Genomic DNA, 25,396 nt, shown 5'->3' on the forward strand with positions numbered 1-25,396 from the left:
AACTCAGCACGCCAGGCAGCATCTATGGAAAATAGTACAGTCAACATTTCAGGCCAAACTTCAGCCAGAGGGTGGTAAATCTGTGGAACTCATTGCCACAGGTGTTTGTAGTGGCCAAGTAATTGGGTATGTTTAAAACAGAGGTCGATGGATTCCTGATTAGTGAGGGTGTCAAAAAGTTATGGGGAGAAGGCAGGAGAATGGGATTGAGAAGAGTAATAAATCAGCCATGCTGGAATGGCCTAATTCTGCTCCTTTGTCTTATGTTTCTACTTACAACTTTACTGATGACATACTCATGCAATGCATCCACTATCTGGAACTGGACAGTATTGAGCAGACTTGTCTACCGTAACCTTGTTAGCCCATTTTCAGTTCTTCTGATCTGAAGCCCTGAAGGTCACGTCCAGAGACTTTTTAGAGCTGGTGAGATTTTTGCCGTTCCCACCCAAACCCCTATCATCCTCTCAGTGCAAATAAAATCTTTCCTTATTCTGACCGCTAATCCTTCTGCCAATTTCTTTAAATCTGTGTTGTTTGGTTTTTGATCCTTCAGCTGAACCCTTTGCAGTTACCTGTTTTTCTGCATTATTTTCTCATAAAATATGGTCCGATCTTCATCTAAGTCACAATAATAGACAAACTCAATCTACCTAAACTAATTACACACAAACAATTATACTTTCATATCTTTATTGAACACATTGCTTAATCATTCACAGTCCAGGCTGGAAAAATTATCTAAACCAGTATATTTAATAACCTCCACCAGACATTTCCTGTAGCTGCAAATTAGACTTGTACAATGGCGAGGAGGAATTTTAGACCAATTCTCTATACAAAACTGTTTCAAATCATGTATTTCTGCATGAAGACCCTCTTCAGGTCATGCCACAACATCTCAATTGGGTTAAGGTCTGACTTGGCCATTCCAAAACATGAATTTTCTTTTTAAACCATTCTGTTGTTGATTTACTCTTGTTTCAGATCATTGTCTTGTTGCATCATTCAACTTCTATTAAGTTTCAAGTGACAGACCACTACCCTGACATTCTCCTGTAAAATGTCTTGATACAGTTTTGAATTAATTGTTCTCTCAACAATTGCAAGCTCCCCAGGCCCTGAGGCAGCAAAGCAGCCCCAAACCATGATGCTCCTTCCACCATGCTTTACAATTGGGCTGAGGTTTTGGTGTTGGTGTGCAGTGCCCTTTCTCCTCCAAGCACAATGGTGTGTATTTCTTCCAAAAAGTTCAATTTTTGTCTCACCTGTCCACAGAATATTGTCCCAGGTGGTCTTTTGCAAACTTGAGATGTGCAGCAATTATTTTTGGAGAGCGGTGGTTTCCTCAGTGGTGTCCTTCCATGAACACCATTCTTGTTCAGTGTTTTTCTAATGGTAGACACATGTGTTTGTCTATTCTTGTGACTTAGATGAAGATCAGACTACATTTTATGGGTTAATCACGCAGAGAACCAAACGATTGCAACTGTACCTATCCAAATTTCACTTAAGCATTGAAATCAGACTTGTTTCCACCACATCTGCTGGCACTCGTTCCACACTGTCACCAACCTCTGAGTGAAGACATTCCCCCTCATGTTCCCCTTAACTATTTCACCTTTCACCTTAACCCCTGACCTGAAGTTCTGGTCTCCCAACCTCAGTGGAAAAGGCCTGCTTGCATTCACTCTATCTAAACCCCTCATAATTTTGCACACCTTTATCAAATTTCCCCTCATTCTCCTACACTCCAGGGAAAAAAGTCATAACCTATTGAACCTTTCCCTGTAACTCAGTTCTTCAAGTTCTGGCAACATCCTCGTAAATTTTCTCTGCACTCTTTCAGGCTTATTGGTATCTATCTTGTAGCTAGATCAAACTGCACACAACACAACAAATTAGGCCTCACCAAAGTCTTCTACAACTTCAACATACAGTGTTCAAACAAAATAGTTTTCTCAATGGTTAATTTTTATTCGTAACGTGATATATGTGAAACACATTCCATGCATAATTACATTCCTTAAATACTTATTTCATTTGTATTTAACAATATTGTTTGATATTTGCAATTACTGTTATATATTCATAATTGTAGGTCGTCATTCATTATATTATCATACCAGGAAGTTACAAGAGATACTTTGGATGTAAAATGTTATTTTTATTTCTAATGTGATATCCATCTGTGCTTTTCGTTTCCTTCTGTTATAGTCTCAGTTACAATACAATGCTGGAAACAGTGATGGTCATCAGTGAAGCTGTTAAACATATCAAAGAGTGGCTTGTTATAATTTATCGTCTCTGATGAATGATAGGCCTGTGTAGCTGCTTCCCCACAGAGGTATTGCAGATATTGGAAGCTCACAGGGGATCATTCTTCATTGCTCTCTCTGTGACTTCAAGTTCTAAAACACCATAGATATTTAATTCAGAAAAAGATTTGTTGCAGGGTAAGAATAGCTGATTTCGCAGTGATTTTAATTCAAGGAGATGAGTATCTTCAATCTGAGGCATCTAATTTGAAGAAAACCGTGACTGCGCTGAAACGATGCCATTATTTTTCCTAAGCATCTGTGTAGAGAACAAATGAACCGTTTATGACTGAATAACTTTATAATGCAATGAAAAGCTTGAATGTAAAAATGATTACTGAATCCTGGTGATTAAATGAGAACAGCCTTATGCACTGAATTAACTTTATCCTGAATTATTTTGATATAAAATTTACAGTTCTGTCCTAGTGTAGCACACTGTAGTTGTGTCTGTTTGTCCCTGAAGTATTCCAGTTAAATTGTGTCATCTCTAGAGATAACTTTCTAATCACTAAATTTAAAACATATGTAAGAAAGCTGAAATAATTTTAAATCTCAATAATTAAGTTAAGAACTTACATTGCTTTTTCAAAATGAAGGTGTAGAAAAATAATTTTTTTCCCTAAGAATTTCATTTTCAGAGATTACGAAGATTTTTAAAGATTGTGAAACTATGGGAAACATTACTGGTTTCTTTCCCATTCAGAAAATAATAGCAGTACTTTGCACTTTAGGTAATTTTAGATAATTAATGGTCCTAAACATCTAAGTAAGTAGATTACACATGAAAGTGATGTGGTGACACAAAGCGTTTATGTAAAAATTGGATAGTAATGTATTCAGCAGACTGAAATTGTACTTTACAGTTTAATGGAGCTTAACATACCATATCTTGAAGGTAATATATTGACTGAGCGGTCAGTTCTATAGTCTAAATACTGTAGCATAGCATTTACAAAAGAGTAATATTACCTCTGATTATGACGTGTATTTCTTCTGAAACCGGATTGACTTCAGAAAATGAAGTGCATCACTTTGAACAATAGATCCCTTAGAGCTATCCAAACTGGTCAGCAACTTGAAGTCATTCTTTAAAGCCATCATGATGGCCTCAAACTTTAGGGTCTCCAGCGTGCAAACAAATGTGTTGTCTTCCTTGAGAACCAGACGTGCCCCACTTTCAGATTTGATGAAGAACTTAAACTGGATGACATGTGATGAGACCACAAATTCTTCAGGAAATCCATCTAGACGGCTTTTGGACACTTGAATTATGCGCGACTTAATCCTTGCAATGAAATCTGCAGAATTGCAGTAGATTTTGAGGCCATGAGAACGATCGTGGCTGTCGATTATTTCTAGGAATGTGACCTCTGGCGCCTGTTGCACATGAGCTGACTTGATTTTCAGAGCCTCTATTAGGGGTTTTATCTGATAGAATTCTGCCTCCTGTGTTAAAAGTTGAATCTCTTGAAATCCTTCCGGTAAGAGAAGCTCACCATTTCGTAGGAAATTAAGGACATGCCTGAACAGCAAGCCATCGCGGTCAATGAAGTAGTTCCCATCGCCGTCAAAACTGCTCTGAGTTTTGCCATTTATCAAAGCTTCCAGCAAGGAATCAACATGCTTAGTTAATGTATGTCTCTGCGTTGTGTAGAGAAACCCACCAACATTAATTGTGATCACAGGTGCTTTGCAATTCTTGCCCTTTTGTAAGTAGTTTTCTGCATAGTTGTATTTTCCTTCGAGGTGAGCTTCTTTCCTATTACCCTTCCCTTCCATTGCAGAACACTTGATGTTAATTCGGGTTATATCACGTATATTGGTTGTAAGGAAAATCACCTGAATGCGTACAGAAGGAATAATGAAATGGATGTATCGATAGGATTTCTTTAGATGTCAGCAGCATTTCATAACAGGTGGTATTTTATCATTGTATTCAGTAAATTTAAAGTAATATGATTAACATAGAACAGTACAGCAGAATTCAGACCTACAGCCTGCAATGTTTCACTGATCTTCTAACCTAATTTGGCTTTCCTGCAATCAAGTCTCACTAATGGCTACTATACAAAGTGCTGATCCAAGCTCTATGCTCATCTGCCTTACCTACAATACTCCTTGCATTGAAATAGATACAACATAGAACATTAGTGGGGCACCATGGTAGTGTAGCGGTTAGTTAATTACAGCTCGGAGCTTAGGAGTTGAATTCTGGTGTTTGTATTCAGAAGGTTTGTATGTTCTTCCCGTTTGTGTGTGGGTTTCTTCCAGGTGCTCCAGTTTCCTCCCACAGTCCAAGTGCCTACTGGTTAGTAGGTTAGTTGGTCATTATAAATTGCCCTGTGATTAGGCGAGAGTTAAAAAGATGGGTTGCTGGGTGGTGTGGTATGTTGGGCCGAAAGAGCCTGTTCCGTGTTGTATCTATAAACAAACAAAAATAAATTAGTTCCACCGTGCTGAGTTATACAGGCTAATATCTACCTTGCTCATAACCACTCCAGTATTTGCCATGGCAATCTGGTTCCCAGCCCCCTGCAACTTTGCTTTAAACTTGTCCAGAGAAGCACTAGCAAACCTTCCAACAAGGAGATTGCTCCTCTTCCCATTCATACAGGTCCCACCTTCCTGGACGAGAGCCCAATGATTCAAAAACCTGAAGGCCTCCCTCCTACCCCATCTCCTTAGGCACGTGTTAAGCTGAATGATATTCTTATTTCTGGCCTCACTAGCACATGGCATGGGTAGCAATCCTGAGATCACCACTTTAGAGGTCCCGTCCTTTACCTTAGCACCTAAATCTCTGAACTCACTTTGCAAGACCTCATCACCTCATCTTCCTGCCTATGTCATTGGTACCGATGTGGATCACAACCTCTGGCTGCTCAACCACCCCCTTAGGAATGTTATTGGCTCAATCCCAGCTGTCCCTGGCCCTGGTATTTGGGAGGCAATATACCAACAGAACCTCCTGGCCATTCAAGGATTCTGGCCCAAGGAGCTGCTGGAGTAAAGTCTTGTGACTGGATAACGGACTTCATATAACCACAACCATCTTCCTTTCTGCAACCATTGCAGTGTTTTCCCCTGGTGCTCAGGACCTTTGCCAGTCTTTTTAATGCCACACTTGGTCAAATGTTGCCTTGATGTCAATGGCAGGCACCCTCAATTTACGTCAGCTATTCAGCTCTGGTGAGGTCAGGAGCCAAGTGATCTCGGTAGAGCCTAAACTTAGCATCGATGAGCATGGTTATTGGTCGGTGGAATCATCCTAATGGCACTAATGAGAGATTATCCATCACTCTGCAGCTGGTTGAGAATAGATTGACTTGGGCAGTAACTAGTCAAATTGGACTTGTTCCCATTTTTGTGAAGTGGTGACAACAAATTTCAGTGTTGTAACTGTCTTAAAACATCTTGGCCAGAGACACAGTTAATTCTGGAGAGCAGGTTTCTGGTACTATAGCCCAAATATTGTCCGGTCCCAAATATTTTGCTGTATTTGATACTTTGAACCATTCTTTGATGCCATGTGGAGTGCATCAAATTGGCTGAAGACTGGCTCCTGTGCTGTTTAGGGATTACAAGGACAAAACAACAGAACCTGAATGTTTTACCCTTGTTGTTAGCAATATAGTGCTGGGCTCCAGAGTGGAAATGCTCTTGGAGCCCCCTCCCATCTTTCCCGTTTACTTGTCCAGCACTGTTCACAGATATAGGACCTTTGATCTCTTGTCTGATCTGCTGATTAGCAGCTCACTTAACCTTGTTTGTTGCATGTTGTTTTTTCAAACTTTGGCATTTACATTCAGTGACCACTTCATTAGGTTCCGGAGTGGAACCCTGTATGGTCTTCTGCTGCTGTAACCCATCCACTTCAAGGTTCACTGTGTTGTGTGTTCAGAGATGCTCTTCTTCACACCACTGTGGTAACACGTGGTTATTTGAGTTACTGTGGCCTTCCTGTCAGCTTGAATCTGACTGGCAATTCTCTGACCTCCCTCAATAACAAGGTGCTTTCTCCCACAGAACTTCTACTCCCTTGAAGTTATTTTTCATAATTCACACCATTTTCTCTTAACTCTAGTGACTGCTGTGTGTGGAAAATCCAGCAGTTTCTGAGATACTCCAACCACCCTGTCAGGCACCAGCAATCATTCCACAGTCAAAGTCACTTAGATCACATTTCTTACTCATCCTGATGCTTTAACTGAACCTCATGACCATGACTGCATGCTTTTGTGCACTGAGTTGCAGCCCCATGGCTGGCTGTTCATATTTGCATTATCGAGCAGGTCTGTCGGTGTACCTAATAAAGAGGTCACTGAGTGTATTTAGTGTATTGCACTGTTACCTGGTTAGCACTGAGTTTTTAGATATGCTTGTTACAGCTCTTGGCTCATCCTCATGCACTCCTCATGAAACAGGATTTACCTTTATAATAATAATGGAGAAAGGACGAGTCATTATAGGTCATGGGTGATGCACATTTAATGCTGTTGTCATATGCACATCAAAATTCTAATTATTAATGCACTATTTGTCACTGTCATTTAATTTCTTGTTCACATTGTAAAAAAAAGGGGAAACCTTGTATTTCTGCAAAGTAAATTTCATTTATTTAGCATTGATATCATGTTAGACTACTAATTTCAAATATCCCTGAAGCTATAGAGGAAATGAAACCCATTTCCTTCAAATTACAGTTGATATTGTCATTTCTAAAATGGTTGGATAGTTTTCCATTAATCTAGGAGACATGGGAAAGTGTATTGTTGTCCCATTGGTGAGAGGTAAATGGCAAGTTATCAGAATATCAGAGTGAATCAGGATGTCCTCACAGTACTCTCAGCTGACCGTGACAGTACTGGTGTGACCGAGCACAAGCTCCATCTTCAAATTCAGATCACCTTTTGGTGTATTGTCACCCATTTAAACAAGACAGATTCAAAGGAGAAAATCATAAACACAAGAGATTCTGATGTTGGAAATCCAGAGTAACACATACAAAGTGCTGGAGGAACTCAGCAGGTCAGTCAGCATCTGAGCAGTCAATGCTTTGGGCTGAGACCTTTCATCGGGATGCACAACCAAGGGTCTTGGCCCAAAACATTGCTTGTTTATTCCTCTCCATGGATGCTGCCTGTCCTACTGAGTTCCTCCAGGAATTTGTATGTGTTACTCAAGAGAGGAAAATTTTGTATGTGTTACTCAAGAGGGAAAAATTTTTGCCAGCAGTGTTATGAGTAGACCACCTCTCTAATGTGCAATTTGCATTCGAGATCTTGAATGTAACTACCTCATCTTCAGCACTATCACTCCAGGTCCCATCCCCCTGCCAAATTAGTTTAAACACACCTGTGGTCCAGACGTAGACAAGGAACATGAATTCAGGAGGTGCCCTGATGATGACTGTCGTTGAGATCAGGGCAGGGATTGAACAGGAGCAGTATTGGGACATGAAATGCAAATCAGCAGATATTAAGGAGATCTTACCAAGAGTGCCTCAAGGCAGTGTCTGATGCCCAATTAAGGAGGACCTGACTTATGTAAATATCCTGTAAAAAAAAATGTTCTTTTGCATGCCATTCGTACACATAATTTCATTAAAATAGAGCAATAAGGTAATACAGAAAAACACAATAACTGAATGCAGAACGAGAAAGTAGTTACAGTGGAAGTGCAGTGCATAGCTGTGATGAAGTTAAAGGTTCAGCAGCAGGCTAGAAGCTATCCCAGGGTCTGATGGTACATGCTTTCAGGCTTTTGTATGTGCTGTCCAGTGGGATTGCCGAGAAGAGAGAATGCCCTTGTACCTTGCTTCCACAAGAGGCTAAAGAAATTCACCATGTCCCCCTCAAGTCTCACTAATTTTTATAGTTGCACCACAGAAAGCATTCTATCTGGATGCATCACGGCTTGCGATGGCAACTGGTCTCCCTGAGAATTGAGGGAACTGCTGAGTTGTGGGCACAGCTCAGCATGTCTCGAAAACCAGTCTCCTCGCCAAGGACTTTGTTTACACTCCTTGCTGCTTCAGTAAAGCAATCAATGTAATCAAAGCCTCTGCCAACTCTGGATACACTCTCCTCCTAGGAAAACCTGACAGCACATACCAACAGGCTCAAGAACAGTTTCTACCCCAATGTTATAAGACTGTTGAACTGTCCCTGTGCGTGATATGTTCGAGTATTGATCTCTCAATCTATCCTGTCATGGCCTGGTACCTTCTTGTCTACCTGCGCTGCACTTTCTCTGTAACTGCAACACTTTATTCTGCATTCAGTTATTGCTTGTCCCTTGTACTACCGATGTGATGAAATGATCTGTATAACTGGCATACAAAACAAAGAAACCAATTTACCAATTTAAATTTGAGGGGGTGCAGGCTCATTCTGACAATATCTGTATCTCACCAATGTGGTGAATCGTCATCACACTCAGCCTTTTGCTAGTATATCCTTCCTTATAATTCAGGTAGTTCACATGACATGTTTGGAAAAAGTCCTTAACTTTACATTCAAGTATAGCTGTGAGTACTGTGTTAATTTGTGGGACACAGTAATTCAGTAGTTGGCTCAAAACTGGAAGGAAGCAAGGAGTACTTTGATTCAGTGATGCCTACAACATCATACATTCCAATCTGTAACTGTGCTACAAGTTCATCTACCTTATTCCATATACTGAGCGCATTCAAATATAACACCTTCAGCCCTGTATTCGATTTTTTCTGCCTTTTACATTGCTATTTTGCCAGATCATAAGCCTGTCCTTGCTAGAAGTCTCACTACACATTGCATGTGTTGATAATCCTCATCTTCAACACTACAGGACTATCACTCCGGTTCCCATTCCCCTGCTAAATTAGTTTAAACACACTCGAACAACTCTAGCCAACCTGCCCACAAGGATATTGGATGCCCTCAGGTTCAGGTGTAACCCATCCTTTTTGTACAAGTTGTACCTTCCCCAGAAAAGTTCCCAATAATCTATAAATCTGAACCTTTACCTCCTGCACCAGGTCCTCAGCCATGAATTCACATGAAAATCACCCTATTCGTACCCTCACGAGCCCATGGCACAGGCAGTAATCCAGAGATTACTACCCTGGAGGTCCTGTTTCTCAACTTTCTACCTACAGGGCATTAGGTAGGAACTAAGAAGAGTCGATTAAGAACACCTATTTTCTGGCAAGTCCACACTGGACATGTGAAGGATGCTTAAACGTCAATTGCACAGAGTACAGGAAGGTATGTTCTTGTTAGAAGGAGGGACAGGGTTGGAAAGGTAAGAGAACCTTGGATGTGCAGAGAGGTGATGAATTTAGTCAAGAAGGGAAAGGAAAAGTATGTATAGGCTCGGAAGTCAGAATTAAGCAGAGCACATGAGGATGATAAAGAAGGGAATTAGGAAGCCAGGAGCCTTGGTGAAATGGATAAAGGTGAATCTCTAAGTGTTCTATATGTACATCAAGAGCAAGAAGTAAGGATAAAGGGGCAAACATCTGCTTGGATGCAGGGAATGTGAGTGAGGTATTTAATGAGTACTTTAAGCACTTACCAAGGTAAAGGATATATAGGAGCAGGAGATCAGTGCTGGGTGTATAAATACTTTTGGATGTTTAGAGGTCAAGGAAGAGGAAGTGTTGGGCCTCCTAATGAGTATTAAAGTGGACAAGTCTCCAGGACCTGATGGGATTTACCCCAGGTTATTGAAGGAGACAAGAGATGAGATTGCTGGGGCCATTATCTTCACGTCCTCTCTAACCACAGTCGAGGTCCTGGAGGAATGGTGTGTGGCTAATGCTGTACCTCTGTTAAGGAGGGAACAAGGAAAAATCCTGGAAACTATAGACTAGTGAGTCTCACATCAGTTGTAGGAAATTGCTGGAGAAGTTTCTTAGGGATAGGATATATAAGTATTTGGAAACCCGTGGCCTAATTAGAGAAACCCAGCATGGGTGGCATGTCGTGTCTTACCAACTTGATTGTGTTTTTTGACAAGGTAAAAAGAGGCATTGATGAACTTAGGGCAGTGGATGTTGTCTACGTGAATTTTAGCAAGGCATTTGACAATAGTCCCTTGGGGGGACTATTCTAGAAAATTAAAATGCATGGTGTCTGTGGCAAATTAGCTGTTTAGATTCAGAACTGGTTTGTGCATAGAAGGTTGAAGGGACTTAAGTTAGAGGTCTGTAATTAGTGGTGTTCTGTGGGGATCTGTGCTGGGACCTCTGCTGTTTGTCATGTCTATAAATGACCTGGATGAAAATGTAGTTTGGTAGGTTAGCAAGTTTGCAGATGATACCAAGATTAGTGGAGTTGTGGATCGTGTGAAAGGCTGGCAAAGAATACTTCGCAATATAAATCAATTGCAGATACAGGCAGAGAAATGGCAGATGGAGTTTAACCCAAATAAATGTGAGGTGTTGCACCTTGGTAGGGTAAATGTAAGGCGACAATACACTGTTAAGGGCAAAATCCTTAAAAGTGTTGCTGAGCAGAGAGATCTTGGGATCCAGGTTCATAGCTCCTTGAAAGTGACTACACAAATTGATAAGGAGGTTAAAAAGGCTTATGGAATGCTTGCTTTTATCAGTCGAGATATTGAGTTCAAAAGTGAAGAGGTTATGTTGCAGCTTTATAAAACAATGGTGTGGCCACATTTGGAGTATTGCGTACAGTTCTGGTTGACTCACTATAAAAAAGATGTTGAGGCTCGGAGAGGGTGCAGAAGTGTTTTATCAGGATGCTGCCTGGTTAAGACGGCACGTTCTTTTACAAGAGGCTAGATAAATTTGGGTTGTTTTCACTGGAGGCTAAGGAGAGAGGTTTTTAAGATTATGAGGGGCATAGGTAGAATAGACAGGGAGTATCTGTTTCCAGGGTAGAAATGTCTCATACCAGAGAGGATAGAGGCATTGAAGATAAGAGAAGGTAGGTTCAAAGGGGATGTGAGGGGTGTTTTTTACTCAGAGAGTGGAATGCGCTGCCTGGTGTGGTGATGGAGGCAAATACATTAGAGGCTTTTAAGAGATGTTTAGATAGGTACATGGATGTAAGGAAGATGGAGGAATGTGGACATTGTGTAGGTAGGAGGGATTAGATTTTGTGTGTTTTTCTGATTTATATTTTAGCTGGTTTGGCACGACATTGTTGGCTGAAGGACCTGTTCCTGTGTTTGATGTTCTAAATAACCTGAATACTTTTAAAAGGCAACAACTATGTTAAAGAAAGTGGAATGGAACATTTTGTTGAAAGGTCAAGGTAGTTAGAGAAGTCAAATTTAGATTATTGTTACTTTAACTATATACATGTATATAGAAATGAGACAATCTATCTCTAAACCAGAGTGTAAACACACATAACACACAATAATTTATGAAGGTAAAGTTAAAATCTACAGATGAGTCACACATAACTAACAAAGTGAATTAATATTAAATATTGTAGGGTGCACAACAGATTAACCAGAGACACTTCAAATACAATGCAGCAGGGAGTTCAGAAGCCTAACGGCCTGGGGGAAGAAACTGTTTCCCATCCTGACTGTTCTTGTGTTTATGCATCAGAGTCTCCTGCCTGATGGCATAAAGTCAAAGAGGATGCTGGATGGATGGGTGGGATCCTTAATAATACTAAGAGCCCTGCAGATGCAACACTCCTGATAAATGTCCCGATGGATGTTAGGGCAACTCCTATGATTCTCTCAGCTGTTCTCACAGTCCTTTGTAGGGACTTGCGGTCTGATGCTCGACTGCCCCCATACCAGATGGAGACGCAGCTTTCTGGTCGTTCTCAATGGTGCTCCCATAAAATGCAGTTAAGATGGTGGGGGAGACATTGCTTGCCTCAATCTTTTTAAGAAGTGAAGGCGCTGCTGTGACTTCTTGTTCAGGGAGGTGACCAGGTGAGGTAATCCGTGATGTGAACTCCCAGGAATTTGCTGCACTTGACTCTCCACAGAAGAGTCATGTATCCGCAGAGGCGGAAGATTCATCTGCACCTTCCTGAAATCCACAATGATTTCCTTGATCTTCTCCATGTTAAGGTTTAGGTTGTTCTTCTCACACCAATCCACCAGCCACTCCATTTCCTCTCTATACTCTGACTCATCTTCGTTCCTGATAAGGCCAGCCACTGTTGTGTCATTCACAAACTTGATGACACAATTTGAGCTGGATCCTGCATCACAGTCATGCGTCGGTAGTGTGAACAGCAGCCAGCTGAGCTCACAGCCTTGGGGAGCACCAGTGCTCAGCGTAATGGGACAAGAGACATTGCCGCCCTTGCGGTCTTACTGCAGGGGGAGGTGTTGAGACCCAGCAAGGACAGTTTCCGCACAAGTTCCTGGGGTGTGATGGTGTTAAATGCCAAACTGAAGTCTATTCAAAGCAGCCTGGCATATGAATCCCCATTTTCCAAGTGGGACAGGACAGAGGCTATTGCATCAACAATGGATTGATTTGAGTGATAAGTAAACAGGAAAGGGTCCAATGTAGCCGGGAGAAAGGCTTTAATGTGCTCCATGACCAGCCACTCAAAGTATAGAATAGACTTTTGTAGACTATACCACCAGCACTAACTAAATGGGCCAGTTGCTTGTCTTTTTGCTGTGATGGGCTATTTCAAATTGAAATAGGGTCTGAGTAAAAGGGAATGTGGAGATAATGGTCTCCCTGCCTTGTGGAGATGCTTTGATCTGGAGTTGGCCATTATCTGAAATCTGAGTGGTGAAAATGTTACTTTCTCTGAGTAGATGCCTGCTATCTTTGCCAACAGTGACTTAATTTCAGAAGAACTCCCTCAGCAGTAAATCATTTTGTGATATCACTGGAGTGTGAAGAATGTATATATTTGTATTATTTCTTTGCCTTTCGTTGATTTGACCTGAACAGATGAAGCCATTTCCTCTCGGGTTATGTTAATGGCCAAGCTAGTTGGATTTATTTTTTGCATGCCTAGCACCAAATTTGTCATCAGAGATACTAAGAAATTAACAGGACTCTCAAATAATCCAGAAGCTTGATTTTCTTTTAAAAAGTTACTGTTTGTTTGCTTATTTCTGTGCTTGCTTTAATCCATGGTTTTTGGAAACCATAATCCTCTTGATTTGATCACAGAAAGCACTTCATTGAGTTTTGAATGATGACCAGATCTCCTCAATGTGTTGTCCTTTTTGAATCCCACTTAAATTAACCCTTAATATATGGACAAATTAATTATTTGGCGAAGAATGTATATTTCCCTGTTATAAGACACGGAATGGAATTTCCCTACAGTTTCCCTACAGTGACATGCAGAGTTTATTGTTGCCATTGTGGCATTATCTTGTCTTGTCCATACTGCACCAACTGCCGCCACTGGGTTATAAACATGCAGGAGCAGTGCGTGGTTAAGTGTCTTGCTCAAGGACACACAAGCTGCCTCAGCTGAGGCTCGAACTAACAACCTTCAGATCGCTAGCCCAACCCTTGACCACTTGGCCATTATCTTCCCCAAATCCGGTGAATTTCTGAGGAAAGTAACAGCACAGTTTGTTTTACACAGCTTATTGGGCCTGGGTAGTTTTGTTTGGGAAGTGGGTTATGTACTTACTTCAATAGAGCAGATCGTAGCTTTGTCTTTCTTTTCAAATCTTCTTATTATTACTATTATCCAAAATACAAGAGTACATCGAAATAAGTAACACTTACAATATCTCAAAAGAGAAAAAAATAATATTAAGGATTGAAAAATATGGTGACACAAAAAAAGAGAAGAAAAGAAAAAAACCTACTAAAGCAAGAAAAAAAGTGAGAGAGAAAAAGAACTCATTAGGTGTTCAACCCCAGGGCCATGCGTCATACAAAAAGCTTCTAAAGATAAACACCAAACCGCCAGCAAAAATAATTATACCAAAATTTACAATTAGATCGTGGAGGAAATCTATCAATTAACTCAAATGGTAATAACGAGCAAATGAACCCCACCTTTTCTCAAAATCAAACATAGGTTCAAAGGTTCAACTTCTAATTTTCTCCAAACTAAGACTTTCTCCAAACTAACATCGCTTGAGAGAACCATTGTGACAGAGTGGGAGCCAACGTCCTTCCACTTCAACAAAATGGCCCTGCTAGCTGTCAATGTAGCACACGCAATAACATGTTTTATTTGGAATGATAAAAGACCAAGAATTGGTAAACGTCACTTACAAAAATCGAAAAAGGATGGAGGTCTTGCTTTGCCTAATTTAAGAATGTATTACTGGGCTGTTAATGTACGACATATGTCCTTTTGGTTATACTGGGTTGATAAGAACGAGCGACCAATTTGGGTAGATTTGGAATTGAAAGCTGTGAAACAGTTTTATTTAACCTCGTAATTGGGAGCTGCTCTACCTATACAATTAGCAAAAGTTACTCATTTAAATTTATACCCTGTGATTAAGTATTCTTTACAAATTTGGCTCCAGTTCTGTAATTTTTTTAATCTTAAAAAATTTAAACTTTTTAGTTTAATTTATTGAAACTATTTTTTAAGCCTTCTTTGAGTGATCCAGTTTTTTTATTTTGGAAAAATAAAGGTATTAATTCTTTTTTTGGATCTATTTAAAGAAGATAGACTGATGTCTTTTGAACAATTTCTGTGTCGTAGCTTTGTCTTATCTGGAGGCTAAAAATGTTTTTTCTGGTTGTGACAGAGTGAGATTGCTAAAGGCAATGATTAATTAAACCTGGAACAGGGTAGGGTTTTGTTTGCCTCTTTCATTGGTTGATCAAGCTGCCTTCTACCAGTGGATGGAGGAGAGAACACGGAAGCCCCCTTCCTCTGCCGCGTGACCCCTGCTAGTGTGACTGTATTTATTTATTTAGAGATACAGCATAGAACAGGCCCTTGCGGCCGAACGAACTACACCACCCAGCGCCTACTGATTTACCCCTTGCCTAATCACAGGACGACTTACAGTGACCAATTAATTTACTAACCAGTAAGTCTTTAGATTGTGGGACAAAATCAGAGCACTTGTAGGAAATTCACCCACTCATGGAAGGACGTACAAACTCTTACAAATGATGTTGGAATGATCTCCGAACTCCGATGACCCGAGCTGTAACAGCACTGCACTAAGCCCCACGCTACCATGTCGCCCCTCTGTGCGTATGTCTGACGAGAATGAAAGGAGCATCCTTGCAGCACTCCCACAACTGGATAACCCTCTCACCTTGCCACTGCTGTTCAAGTAAATAATGGTTGTTGGTTTGAGAAGTAGAGAGAGGGCTGCATCCGAGGTAGACGGGTTGTGAAAATGATTACTAGAACACTTGTTAATGCATGTACTTTTCTGCAGTATGGGTTAAGCGTGCCATTGTTAAGGAGTAGTGTTTCTATCTTGCCACCTAATTACTGTTGAGCTTCTACTGAACCAGTGGAATTGGGCTTCAAGCTGACAGAGTTGCAGATCATTTACTTGTGAGTTTCTCTGAGGGAAGTGAAAAGACTGGTTAAGTTTTGTATAGTTAACTCTTCAGCCTAGAAAATTATGTATTCGTCACAAGTCACAAATAAAAACCATTTTTGTTGTTTTCATGCAATTGTGCTCATCACAAAGTTAGAAACCTGCCATTCCCACCATCGTAAAATTGGACCAGCTGTTCCCACTTTTCATAGATTTGGTATTTCATAATTTTCATAGATAATTTTAATTTGAATTTCAACAGTAAAACAAACACTGCGGCTGAATTTGTGTTGAATTTAACACATTCAAAACCACTGTATTTAAACAAGAATCGGATTTGTGACCTTACCAAGCTTATTGCAACCTCATGTAAAATTTGACTGGCCACTTTTGGAGCAGTTCACCTGAGCACAGCTGACATTTCTCTGGTGTGATGATGTCATTAACGCGTGATGCACCTTTCTCTGGTGTTTCACATACAACAATTGAGCTATAGTGTACAACCTGCTTTGGATTCCAAATACAGTAAGGAGAAAACCCCTGAAGCAAGACATGAAAGAAGTAAAGAGTCTTTATGGTGTCACTGTCTATTGCTGTGTGTGCCTACTTGAGTTTTAATGCACTGCATGGATTTATACATTATGTAAGTCTTAGAATATATATTGGTGCTCCAACTACCAGAGATCACAGCAATGGACTGATTAATATTGAACAAATGGGTGTCAACCCCTTCTCCCCATTTTCTTCCCCACCTGTATAGCAGCCTTTAACGTTGCTGTATTGTGGCTGCCGTGAAGAGAGGTCTTCAAGGCAGAGACATGTTTCCTGTACATTCTAGCAGTGTGGATGCCACTGTTCATTCTGAAAGAGCTGCCCTCAAGAAACATCTAGTTTACCGTTTAATCAGAAATGGAGAAAAACCAGTCCAACAAGTTTTTAAGTGTAAATTGTCCTCGGTGAAAGGGGTGGTCCTGCTGTTAGACACCAAGTCTAAAAGTACCACTGCTTTAATGCACCAAATAGTAGTTAAAAAAAATTAACATTTTATTTAGCTTCAGGGTGTTGCATTTTTAAAGGCTTTATGCTCTATGACCTGTTATGGGATGTGTTCAAGGGATCACTGGATCACAGCTGTTCTTTCTTTCTTTAGTGTTTATTCAGAATTAATCTGTGATGTTTAATGCCTGGATACAGTTTTTTTTTATTGCTGTATTGCATTTGAAATTCTTGATGCTCTTTGTAGTCTTTTACAAACAGTAACTATGTGATTTTTAATTGGAGAGCTTAAAAATGTTCTTCTGCCACAGTTCTCCAGCCGCCACTTTGTCTGTTAAGACCATAAGACATAGGAACAGAACTAGGCCATTCAGCCCATTGAATCTGTTCCGCCATTCCATCATGGCTGAATTATTATCCCTCTCAACCCCATTTTCTTGCCTTCTCCCCATGTCCCTTGACGCCCTGACTAATCAAGAACATATCAAACTCTGCTTTAAATATGCCCAATGACTTGGCCTGCATGGTGAGCTGTGGCAATGAAGTCCACAGATTCACTTCCCTCTGGCTAAAGAAATACCTTCTCATCTCCAAATGGACATCCTTCTATTCTGAGGCTGTGCCCTCTGGTCCAAGATGCCCCCACTATAGGAAACATCCTCTTCACATCCCCTCTATCTAAGCCTTTCAATATTCGATAGATTTCAATGAGATCCTCCTTATTCTGCTCAACTCCAGTGTGTACAGACCCAGAAGCATCAAATCGTCCTCGTGCGTTAACCCCATTCATTTCTGGAATCATTCTCATGAACCTCCTCTGGACCTGCTCCTATCCCAGCACATCATTCCTTAGACAAGGGGCCCAAAACTGCTCATAATCTGACCAAGATCTCATAAAACCTCAGCATTACATCCTTGCTCTTGTATTCTAGTCCTCTTGAAATGAAATTGTATTTGTCGTCCTTACCCCCAATTCAGCCTCCAGGCTTACTTTTAGGGAATCCTGCACAAAGACTCCCAAGTCTCTTTGAACCTCTAATTTTTGAATTTTCTCCCCAGTCTGAGCCTTTATTCTGTCTATCAAAGTGCATGACTATACACTTACCTACACTATATTCCATCTGCCACCACTTGGCCCATAAGCTCTTCTGCAGATATCCTGCTTCCTCTACCTTCCCCTTCACCTACCTTCGTATTGTCCACAACGTTGGCCACAAAGCCATCAATTCTGTCACCTAAATTATTGATATATAACATGAAAAGAAGAGGTCCCAACACAGAACCCCATGCAACACCTCTAGTCACGGGCAACCAACCAGAAGTGGCCCCCTTTATTCCCACTCTTTACTTCCTGCCAGTCAGCCAATCTTCAATCCATGCTAGTATCTTTCCTTTAATGCCATGGGCTCTTATCTTGTTTATCAACCTCATGTACAGCACCTTGTCAAAGGCCTTCTGAAAATCCAAATAAGTAACATCCACTGACTCTCCTTTTTCCATCCTGTCTGTTATTTCCTCAAAGGATTCCAACAGATTTTTCAGGCAAGATTTCCCATTAAGGAAATCATGCTGACTTTGACCTATTTTGTCATGTGCCCCCAAGTACACCCAAAATCTTAGCCTTAATGATGGGCTCCAACATCTTCCCAACTACTGACGTCAGCTGACATCTATAATTTCCTTTTTTTTGCCACCTTCTCTTCTGAAAGAGTGGAGTGGTACTTGCAATCTTCCAGTCTTCTGGAACTGTTCCAGAATCTAGTGTTTCTTGAAAAATCATTGCTAATGCCTCCACGATATATTCACCTTCATCTTTCAGAACCCTGGGGTGTAGTCCCTCAGGTCCAAGTGATTTATCCAGCTTCAGATCTTTCAGTTTCCCAAGCACCTTCTCCTTAGTAATATTAACTGCAGTCCCTTCAACTTGAGACTCTTGAATTCTTGGCATTTTGCTAATGTCTTCCACGGTGAATGATGCAAAGTACTTACTAAGTTTCTTTGTCTCTCATTTCTATCTCTCTGTATCATTTTCCAGCAGTTCAATATCCACTCTCACCTCTTTTATGCTTTATATATCTGAAAAAAAAATTGTGTCCTCTTTTATATTATTGGCTGGCTTATCTTCATATTTCATCATTTCTCTCCTTAAAGTTTTTCTTATTTCAGCTTTCTGTTTTTTTAATAGCTTCTCACTAAATTTTACTATACTATATGCCTGCTGTTTTGCTTATATGTTGTCTTTCAGTCACAGTTTTCTCATCCATTACTACTTCATCTTTGGGACGTATCTATCCTGCACCTTCTGAATTTCCCCCAGAAATCTAGCCATTGTTGTTCTACTACCATCCCTGAAACTGCCCCCTGCCAATCAGCTTTGGCCAGCTCCTCTCTTATGCCTCTGTGGTTCCCTTTACTGCACTGTCCTTATTTAATTGTGGAGTCAGCTTTTCCAGCCCTTCGAGCCGTGCCCAACAAACCCAATTTGACCCTCGGGCAATTTACAATGACCAATTAACCTACCAGTATGTTGGACTGTGGGAGGAAACTGGAGCACCCAGGGAAAACCCATGCATTCTACGAGGAGGACATGCTCCTTACAGAGGGCACCAGAATTCAACTCCAAATTCTGATGCCCTGAGTTGTAATAGTGTCTTGCCTACCACTACAGTACAATGGAGCAGATGGTATTGATACATCTGGGTTCAGTTTCTCCCTTCAATCTGTAGGGTAAATTCTGTTATATTATGGTCACTGCCTCATAAGGATTTCTTTACCTTAAATTTGGTACAAATTTGGTACATTATACAATGCCCCCGAAATTGCCTTTCCCTCAGTGGGTTCTAAAAAGCCATCTTGTAGACATTCAACAAATTCACTCTCTTGGCATCCAGCATCAACCTGATTTTCCCAAATCAACCTTCATATTGCAATCCCCTGTGACTACTATAACATTGCCCTTCTTACACAATTTTTCTGTCTCCCGTTGTAATTTGTACCCTACATCCGGGCTACTGTTTGGAGGGTTGTATGTAACTCCCATCACAGTTTTTTTACCCTTGTAGTTTCTTAACTCTACATCTTCCAATCCTATGTCACCTCTTTCTGAGTTAGCAACAGAGCAACCCCACCCCTTTTGCCTATTTGCCTGACCTTTAAGTAGGATATATATTCTCAGATGCTGAGCTCCCAACTACGACCTTCTAAGCCACAAATTTGTGATGTCCACAATTTTATACCTGCCCGTCTCCAAGCTGAGTACAATATTAACATTTACAAAACACTTGGATAGGAAAGGTTGAGAGGGATTTAGACCAATGTGAGAAAATGGAACTGGCTTAAGTAGGTGTTCTGGCCAGCGTGGACAAGTTGGGCCTAAGGCCCTGTTCCATGTTGTTTTACTCAGTAACTCTAACTGCGCTACGAGATCATCTACCTTACTCTGTAATGTAACTCCTTCGGTCCTGTATTCATCACCCTTTTCAATTGTGCTCCCACGTCACACTTCACCTCAACCCACTGACTACAATTTTGCCCTGTCATCGGCTCATCCTTCCTCACAGTCTCACTACACACTGATTTGACTTGTAAACCAACTGCCCCATCCTCAGCTTCATCACTCCAGTTCCCATCCCCCTGTCAGCTTAGTTAAACCCTCCCATGGTTGTTCCCCTTTTCAGTGTTCATAACAGGACTGTTTTGTTAAAGAGAATGGAACCATGCTGTTCTTCTGCTCACACTGAAATTGGTACCTCGGCCGTTTTCTAATTGGTCAGACAAAGTCTGTAGAGATCCAGTGCACTGGGGGAAGAGCACTGGTGGTCCTTTATATCAAGGCACAAAACTAGGTAAAAGTCATCAAACCATGGTCATACCATGTGGTAGAACATAATAAATGGTTGGTGATTGTTTTTCAGCTTCAGCTCACTGCATTTAAGATTGGTAGAGGCTACCTGGTTTACAGTAGTTTTTGATATTCTGAATTTTAGTCCTGCTCTTTAAGCTGTATTTAATTCTCAAACACTCATTTTATTTTTCTTTTCTCACCCTAAGAAAAACTAACCTTTGAAGGTGTTGTGGTTCAGCGTGCAGAATGTAGACCAGCTGTCAATGAATCTTACATGAGATTAAAAAGGTCAGTAGTAACTTTGGTAACAAAATAAGAGTTTTGTTTAAATTAAATGCAAATTTAGCTGCTGTATTTTTTGGTATTGAATTTCAGAATTAATTTACCTGTGCAGAGGCCTACAGGAGCTAGGAGTGCAAATATGAAAAGAGTAGACTCAGGTAACGCCAGTCTTTTATTGGCAGCTCAGGTGAGAGGAGAGGAGTGTGTGTCAGTGTCAGAGCCCTACAGAAGTTGGGAGAGAGTTAAGGAATAGATTCAGGCATTTGGGCTGTGCAGGCGCAGAAAGCATCAGTCTCACCGGAGATAGAGTGTGAAGGGTTTGGCTTATCAGGCGAAGGCAGTTAAGAAGAGGCAAGTCTTTTTCTTTTTTGGTATAGAGTAGTCAGGATGGAATGCTCCTGTCAGACCTGGGAATTCGGGATACCTGACCATTACCACGATGACCACATCTATGGGAGTGCACCCAACACAGAGCCTGACAGTCTGGGCCAAGGAGATGGAGCTGGAGCTGGATGTTCTCAGGATCGTTCGGGAGGCAGAAAATATTAAAGACAGGACTTTTGAAGAGGTGGTCACACCCAAAGTACAGGCTTCAGACACTAGATAGGTGACCACCAGGAGAGGGAAGGGGATTAAGACGTCATTTCAGGGTTCCCCTGTGGCCATTCCCCTCAGCAATAAGTATGCCCCTTTGGAGACTGCTGGGGGATCCTGGCGGTGGCACAGCGGCCGGCTCTGAGGCTCGACAAGGAAGGGTAAAGTCAGGAAGTGTGGGGGCCTCAGTGGTTTGTGGAACAGAAAGGAGATTCTGTGGCTGCAGAAGAGATACCAGGATGGTGTGTTGCCTCCTGGGTGCTAGGGTCCATGGGAGGGGGATCAGCCAAGGGTCATGGTAACATTGGCACTAATGACATAGGCAGAAAGGGGAAGAGGTCCTACCCATTGAGTATATAGAGATAGGAAAGAGGCTGAAGAGAAAGAACTCCCAAGGTTGTAATCTCTGGATGACTCCCAGTGCCTAAGGGCTCATGCAGATAAGAATGGGGTGGTAGCACGGATGAATGAGTAGCTGGGGAGATAGTGCGGGAGACAGAGTTTCAACTTCTTGAATCATTGGAATTTTTCTGGGGAAGGGGTGACCTGTACAAGAGGGACAGGTTGCACCTGAACTAGAGGGGAACCAATAACCTGGCCACGAGTTTCACATAGAACTCGGGAGAGTTTCAACTAGCTTTGCAAGGGGCTAGGAAACAGAGCCCCAGGCCAATAAGGGAAGGATCATTCCAGATGGTAGATATCAGGAAAGGAATTGAAAAGCAAAATAAAATAACAGGATGTGATGGATCAGATAATTTGAAGTGTGTATATTTTAACACTAGGAGTATTCTGAGTGAAGGTGATGAACTCAGATCATGGATCAGTACATGGAACAATGATGTTGTGGCCATTACTGAAACTTGATTGAGAGAGGGGCAGGAATGGGTGATTAATATACCAGGTTTTTGATGGAGGAGGAGGTAAAAGAGGATGTGGAGTTCTATGACTAATCGAGGACAATATCACAGCTACACTCGGAGACATGACGGAGGGGTCAGACACTCAGTCCGTCAGGAAAAGGACAGGTGCACTCACACTGATGGGATTGTGCTACAGGACCCCCCCCCCCCCCCCCCAATAGTCACTGATTCATTGAGGAACAGGTATGTAATCAGATTAAGGAAATGTTTTAAAAATAGAGTTGTTGACATAGGGGATTTCAACTTCCCTGATATAAGCTGGGACCTTTTTAGTGTAAGGAGTTTAGATGGGGCTGAATTCGTTAAGTGTATCTGGGAACTTGTTAAGTGTATATATGGATGGTACAAGTGGAGGGGTTGTGTGGGACCTGGTGTTGGGTAATGAGACTGGCCTTCCAGAGGGTGAGCAGTTAGGGTACAGTGGCCACAACTTCTTAACTTTCAGGATAGCCATAGATAAGGATAAGTATGGTCCTTAGGAGAACGGTATTAAATTTGAGTAGGGCAAATTTCGAGGGGATTAGGCAGGAACTAAAAAGAGTTAATTGGGAACACCTTTTTTCTGGCAAGTCCACATCAGACGTATGCAGGGTGTTTAAAGATTAATTGCACAGAGTACAGGAAAGGTATTTTCCTGTTACAAAGAAGGACAGGGATGGAAAGATAAAGAACCTTAGATGTCCAGAAAGGTGATGATTTTAGTCAGGAAGAAAAGGGAGAAGTATGTAAAGCCTCGGAAGTCAGGATCAAATGGAGCACATGAGGATGATAAAGGAGCCAGAAAAGAACTAAAGAAGCGAATTAGGAAAGCCCAGAGCCAAATCCTTGGCAAGTAGGATTAAGGTGAATCCCAGGGCATTCAAAGCATACGTCAAGAGCAAGAGGATAACCTGGGAGAGGGTGGACCATTTAAGGATTAAAGGGGGAGCATTTGCTTGGATGTGGAAAATGTGAGTGAGGTACTTAATGGGTACTGTGGTTCAGTATTTACCAAGGAAAAGGATATGAAAGACCAGGAGATCATTGCTGAGTGTATAAATATGTTTGGGGGTTTCGAGGTCAAGGAGGAGGAAGTGTTGTGCCTCTGTTGAGTATTAAGGTGGATTAGTATCCAGGGCTTGATGAGATTTACCCCAGGTTATTGAAGAATGCAAGAGATGAGATTGTTAGGCCCTTGACCAGTATTTTTGTGTCTTCTTTAGCCATAGGTGAGGTCCCAAATATCTTGGTTGATGTTTTACTTCTACTTAAGGAGGGAACAAGGGAAAATCCTGGGAACTATAGACTGGAGAGTCGTACATCAGTTGTAGGGGAATTGGTGGAGAAAATTCTGAGGGTTAGGATACAAAAGCATTTCGAAACCCGAAGCCTAATTAGGGAGAGCCAGCATGGCTTTGTATGGGGCAAGTCATGTCTTACTAACTTGATTGAGTTTTTTGAGAAGGTGATGAGAGAGATTGATGAAGGTGGGGCAGTGAATGTTGTCTACATGGATTTTAGTAAAGGCGTTTGACAAAGTCCCTCATGGGGGGCTCATCCCAAAGATTAAGATGCATGGGGTCCACATTGAATTGGCTGTTTGGATTCAGAACTCGCTTGCACATAGAAGACAGAGGGTGGTGGTTGAAGGGACTTATTCAAGCCACAGATGTGATTAGTGGTGTTCTGCAGGGATCTGTGCTGGGGCCACTACCGTTTGTAATATATACAAATGACCTGGATGAAAATGTGGATGAGGGGTGGATTAATAAGTTTGCAGATGATACCAAGATTGGATGAGTTGTGGATAGTGTAGAAGGCTGGCAAAGAATACAGCACAGTTGCAGATATGGGCTGAGAAATGGCAGATGTTTAACCCAGATAAATGTGAGGTGTTGCACCTCGATAGGGCAAATGCAAGGAGTCAATACACTGTTAAAGACAAAATCCTTAACAGTGTTGCTCAGCAGAGAGATCTTGGGATCCAAGTTCATAGCTCCTTCACAGTGGTTAATAATGTGGTTAGGACGGTTTATGGGATGTGTGTGCTTACTGGTCAAGACATTGAATTTAAAAGTCAAGAGGTTATGTTGTAACTTTATAAAACTCTGGTTCGGCCACATCTGGAATATTGCGTACAGTTCTGGTTGCCTCAGTACAGGAAGGATGTGGCTTTGGAGAGGGCGCAGAAGAGGTTTACCAGGATGCTGCCTGATTTAGAGGGTCTGAGCTATCAAGAGAGATGGATAAACTTGAGTTGTTTTCTCTGGAGCGTTGGAGGCTGAGGGGAGATCTGACAGAGGTTTACAAGATTATGAGGGGCATAGATAGAGTGGACAGAGAGTATCTGTTTCCAGGGTTGAAATGTCTAATACCAGAGACATGCATTAAAGGTGAGAAGGGATAGGTTCGACAGGGTGTGGGAGGAAGTTTTTTTTACTTAGAGAGTCGTGGATGCCTGGAAAGCACTGCCCGATATGGTAGCAGAGCCAAATTCATTAGAGACGTTGGGTTAGGCCCATGGCTGTGAGGAAGATGGAGGGATATAGACATGGTGTGGGTAGGAGCAATTAGTGTTTGGGTGTTTTTAATTTGCTTTTTAACTGGTTCAGCACAACATTGTGGGCCGAATGGCCTGTTCCTTGTTGTACTCTTCCAAGTTCTGTATTAGTCAATCACCTAAAAACTGTGAAATGCTACTCATGACTTCCTCCTTACATAGACAAAAGATTCATTGGAGAAGACATTGTGCGATTCTTACAGGTTTTCGTTCAGTATTAACCATATTCAAGCTGTTCGCGGGCACCTTTCCATTGTACTCTTCATTCAATACCAGAGAAACAAGGTCACATTTTATTAGTTAGCTGTTATATGGCAGAGAATTCAATTTTTGTTAGTTTTGACTGTTAAATAGGAGTTCCAGTTGCAAAATTTTGGTTGTAGTTGGTGAATACAAGTCCGAGATCTAGCAAGTGTGGTTGTAATTGGTGGATGTGCATTTTAATAACCCAATCCATCAACAC

At 41.4% G+C, this 25,396-nt stretch overlaps 2 protein-coding genes across 7 annotated transcripts in view; one reads left to right on the forward strand and one right to left on the reverse strand.

Moving 5' to 3' along the window:
* The window catches only part of gtf2f2a (general transcription factor IIF, polypeptide 2a), a 139,942-nt gene that overhangs the window by 78,920 nt on the left and 35,626 nt on the right, over window positions 1–25,396 (forward strand). For both annotated transcript variants that reach the window (XM_059967843.1, XM_059967844.1), the window contains one exon: window positions 20,802–20,883. In XM_059967843.1, the coding sequence (XP_059823826.1) occupies window positions 20,802–20,883 (82 nt within the window). The remainder of the gene's footprint in view (window positions 1–20,801; window positions 20,884–25,396) is intronic.
* The window catches only part of kctd4 (potassium channel tetramerization domain containing 4), a 31,073-nt gene continuing 7,542 nt past the window's right edge, over window positions 1,866–25,396 (reverse strand). For 2 of the 5 annotated variants that reach the window (XM_059967840.1, XM_059967841.1), the window contains exons 2-4: window positions 6,673–6,752; window positions 3,291–4,742; window positions 1,866–2,577 (exon numbers count right to left, since the gene is read on the reverse strand). In XM_059967840.1, the coding sequence (XP_059823823.1) occupies window positions 3,297–4,100 (804 nt within the window). In that variant the 5' untranslated portion in view covers window positions 4,101–4,742; window positions 6,673–6,752 and the 3' untranslated portion in view covers window positions 1,866–2,577; window positions 3,291–3,296. Of the gene's footprint in view, window positions 2,578–3,290; window positions 4,743–6,672; window positions 6,753–13,915; window positions 13,969–18,557; window positions 18,828–25,396 lie in introns of all 5 variants that reach the window. The other 3 variants (XM_059967838.1, XM_059967839.1, XM_059967842.1) reach the window with 3 other exon arrangements.

This window comes from Hypanus sabinus, chromosome 4 (genome assembly GCF_030144855.1).
Source record: "Hypanus sabinus isolate sHypSab1 chromosome 4, sHypSab1.hap1, whole genome shotgun sequence".
NCBI lineage: Eukaryota > Metazoa > Chordata > Chondrichthyes > Myliobatiformes > Dasyatidae > Hypanus > Hypanus sabinus.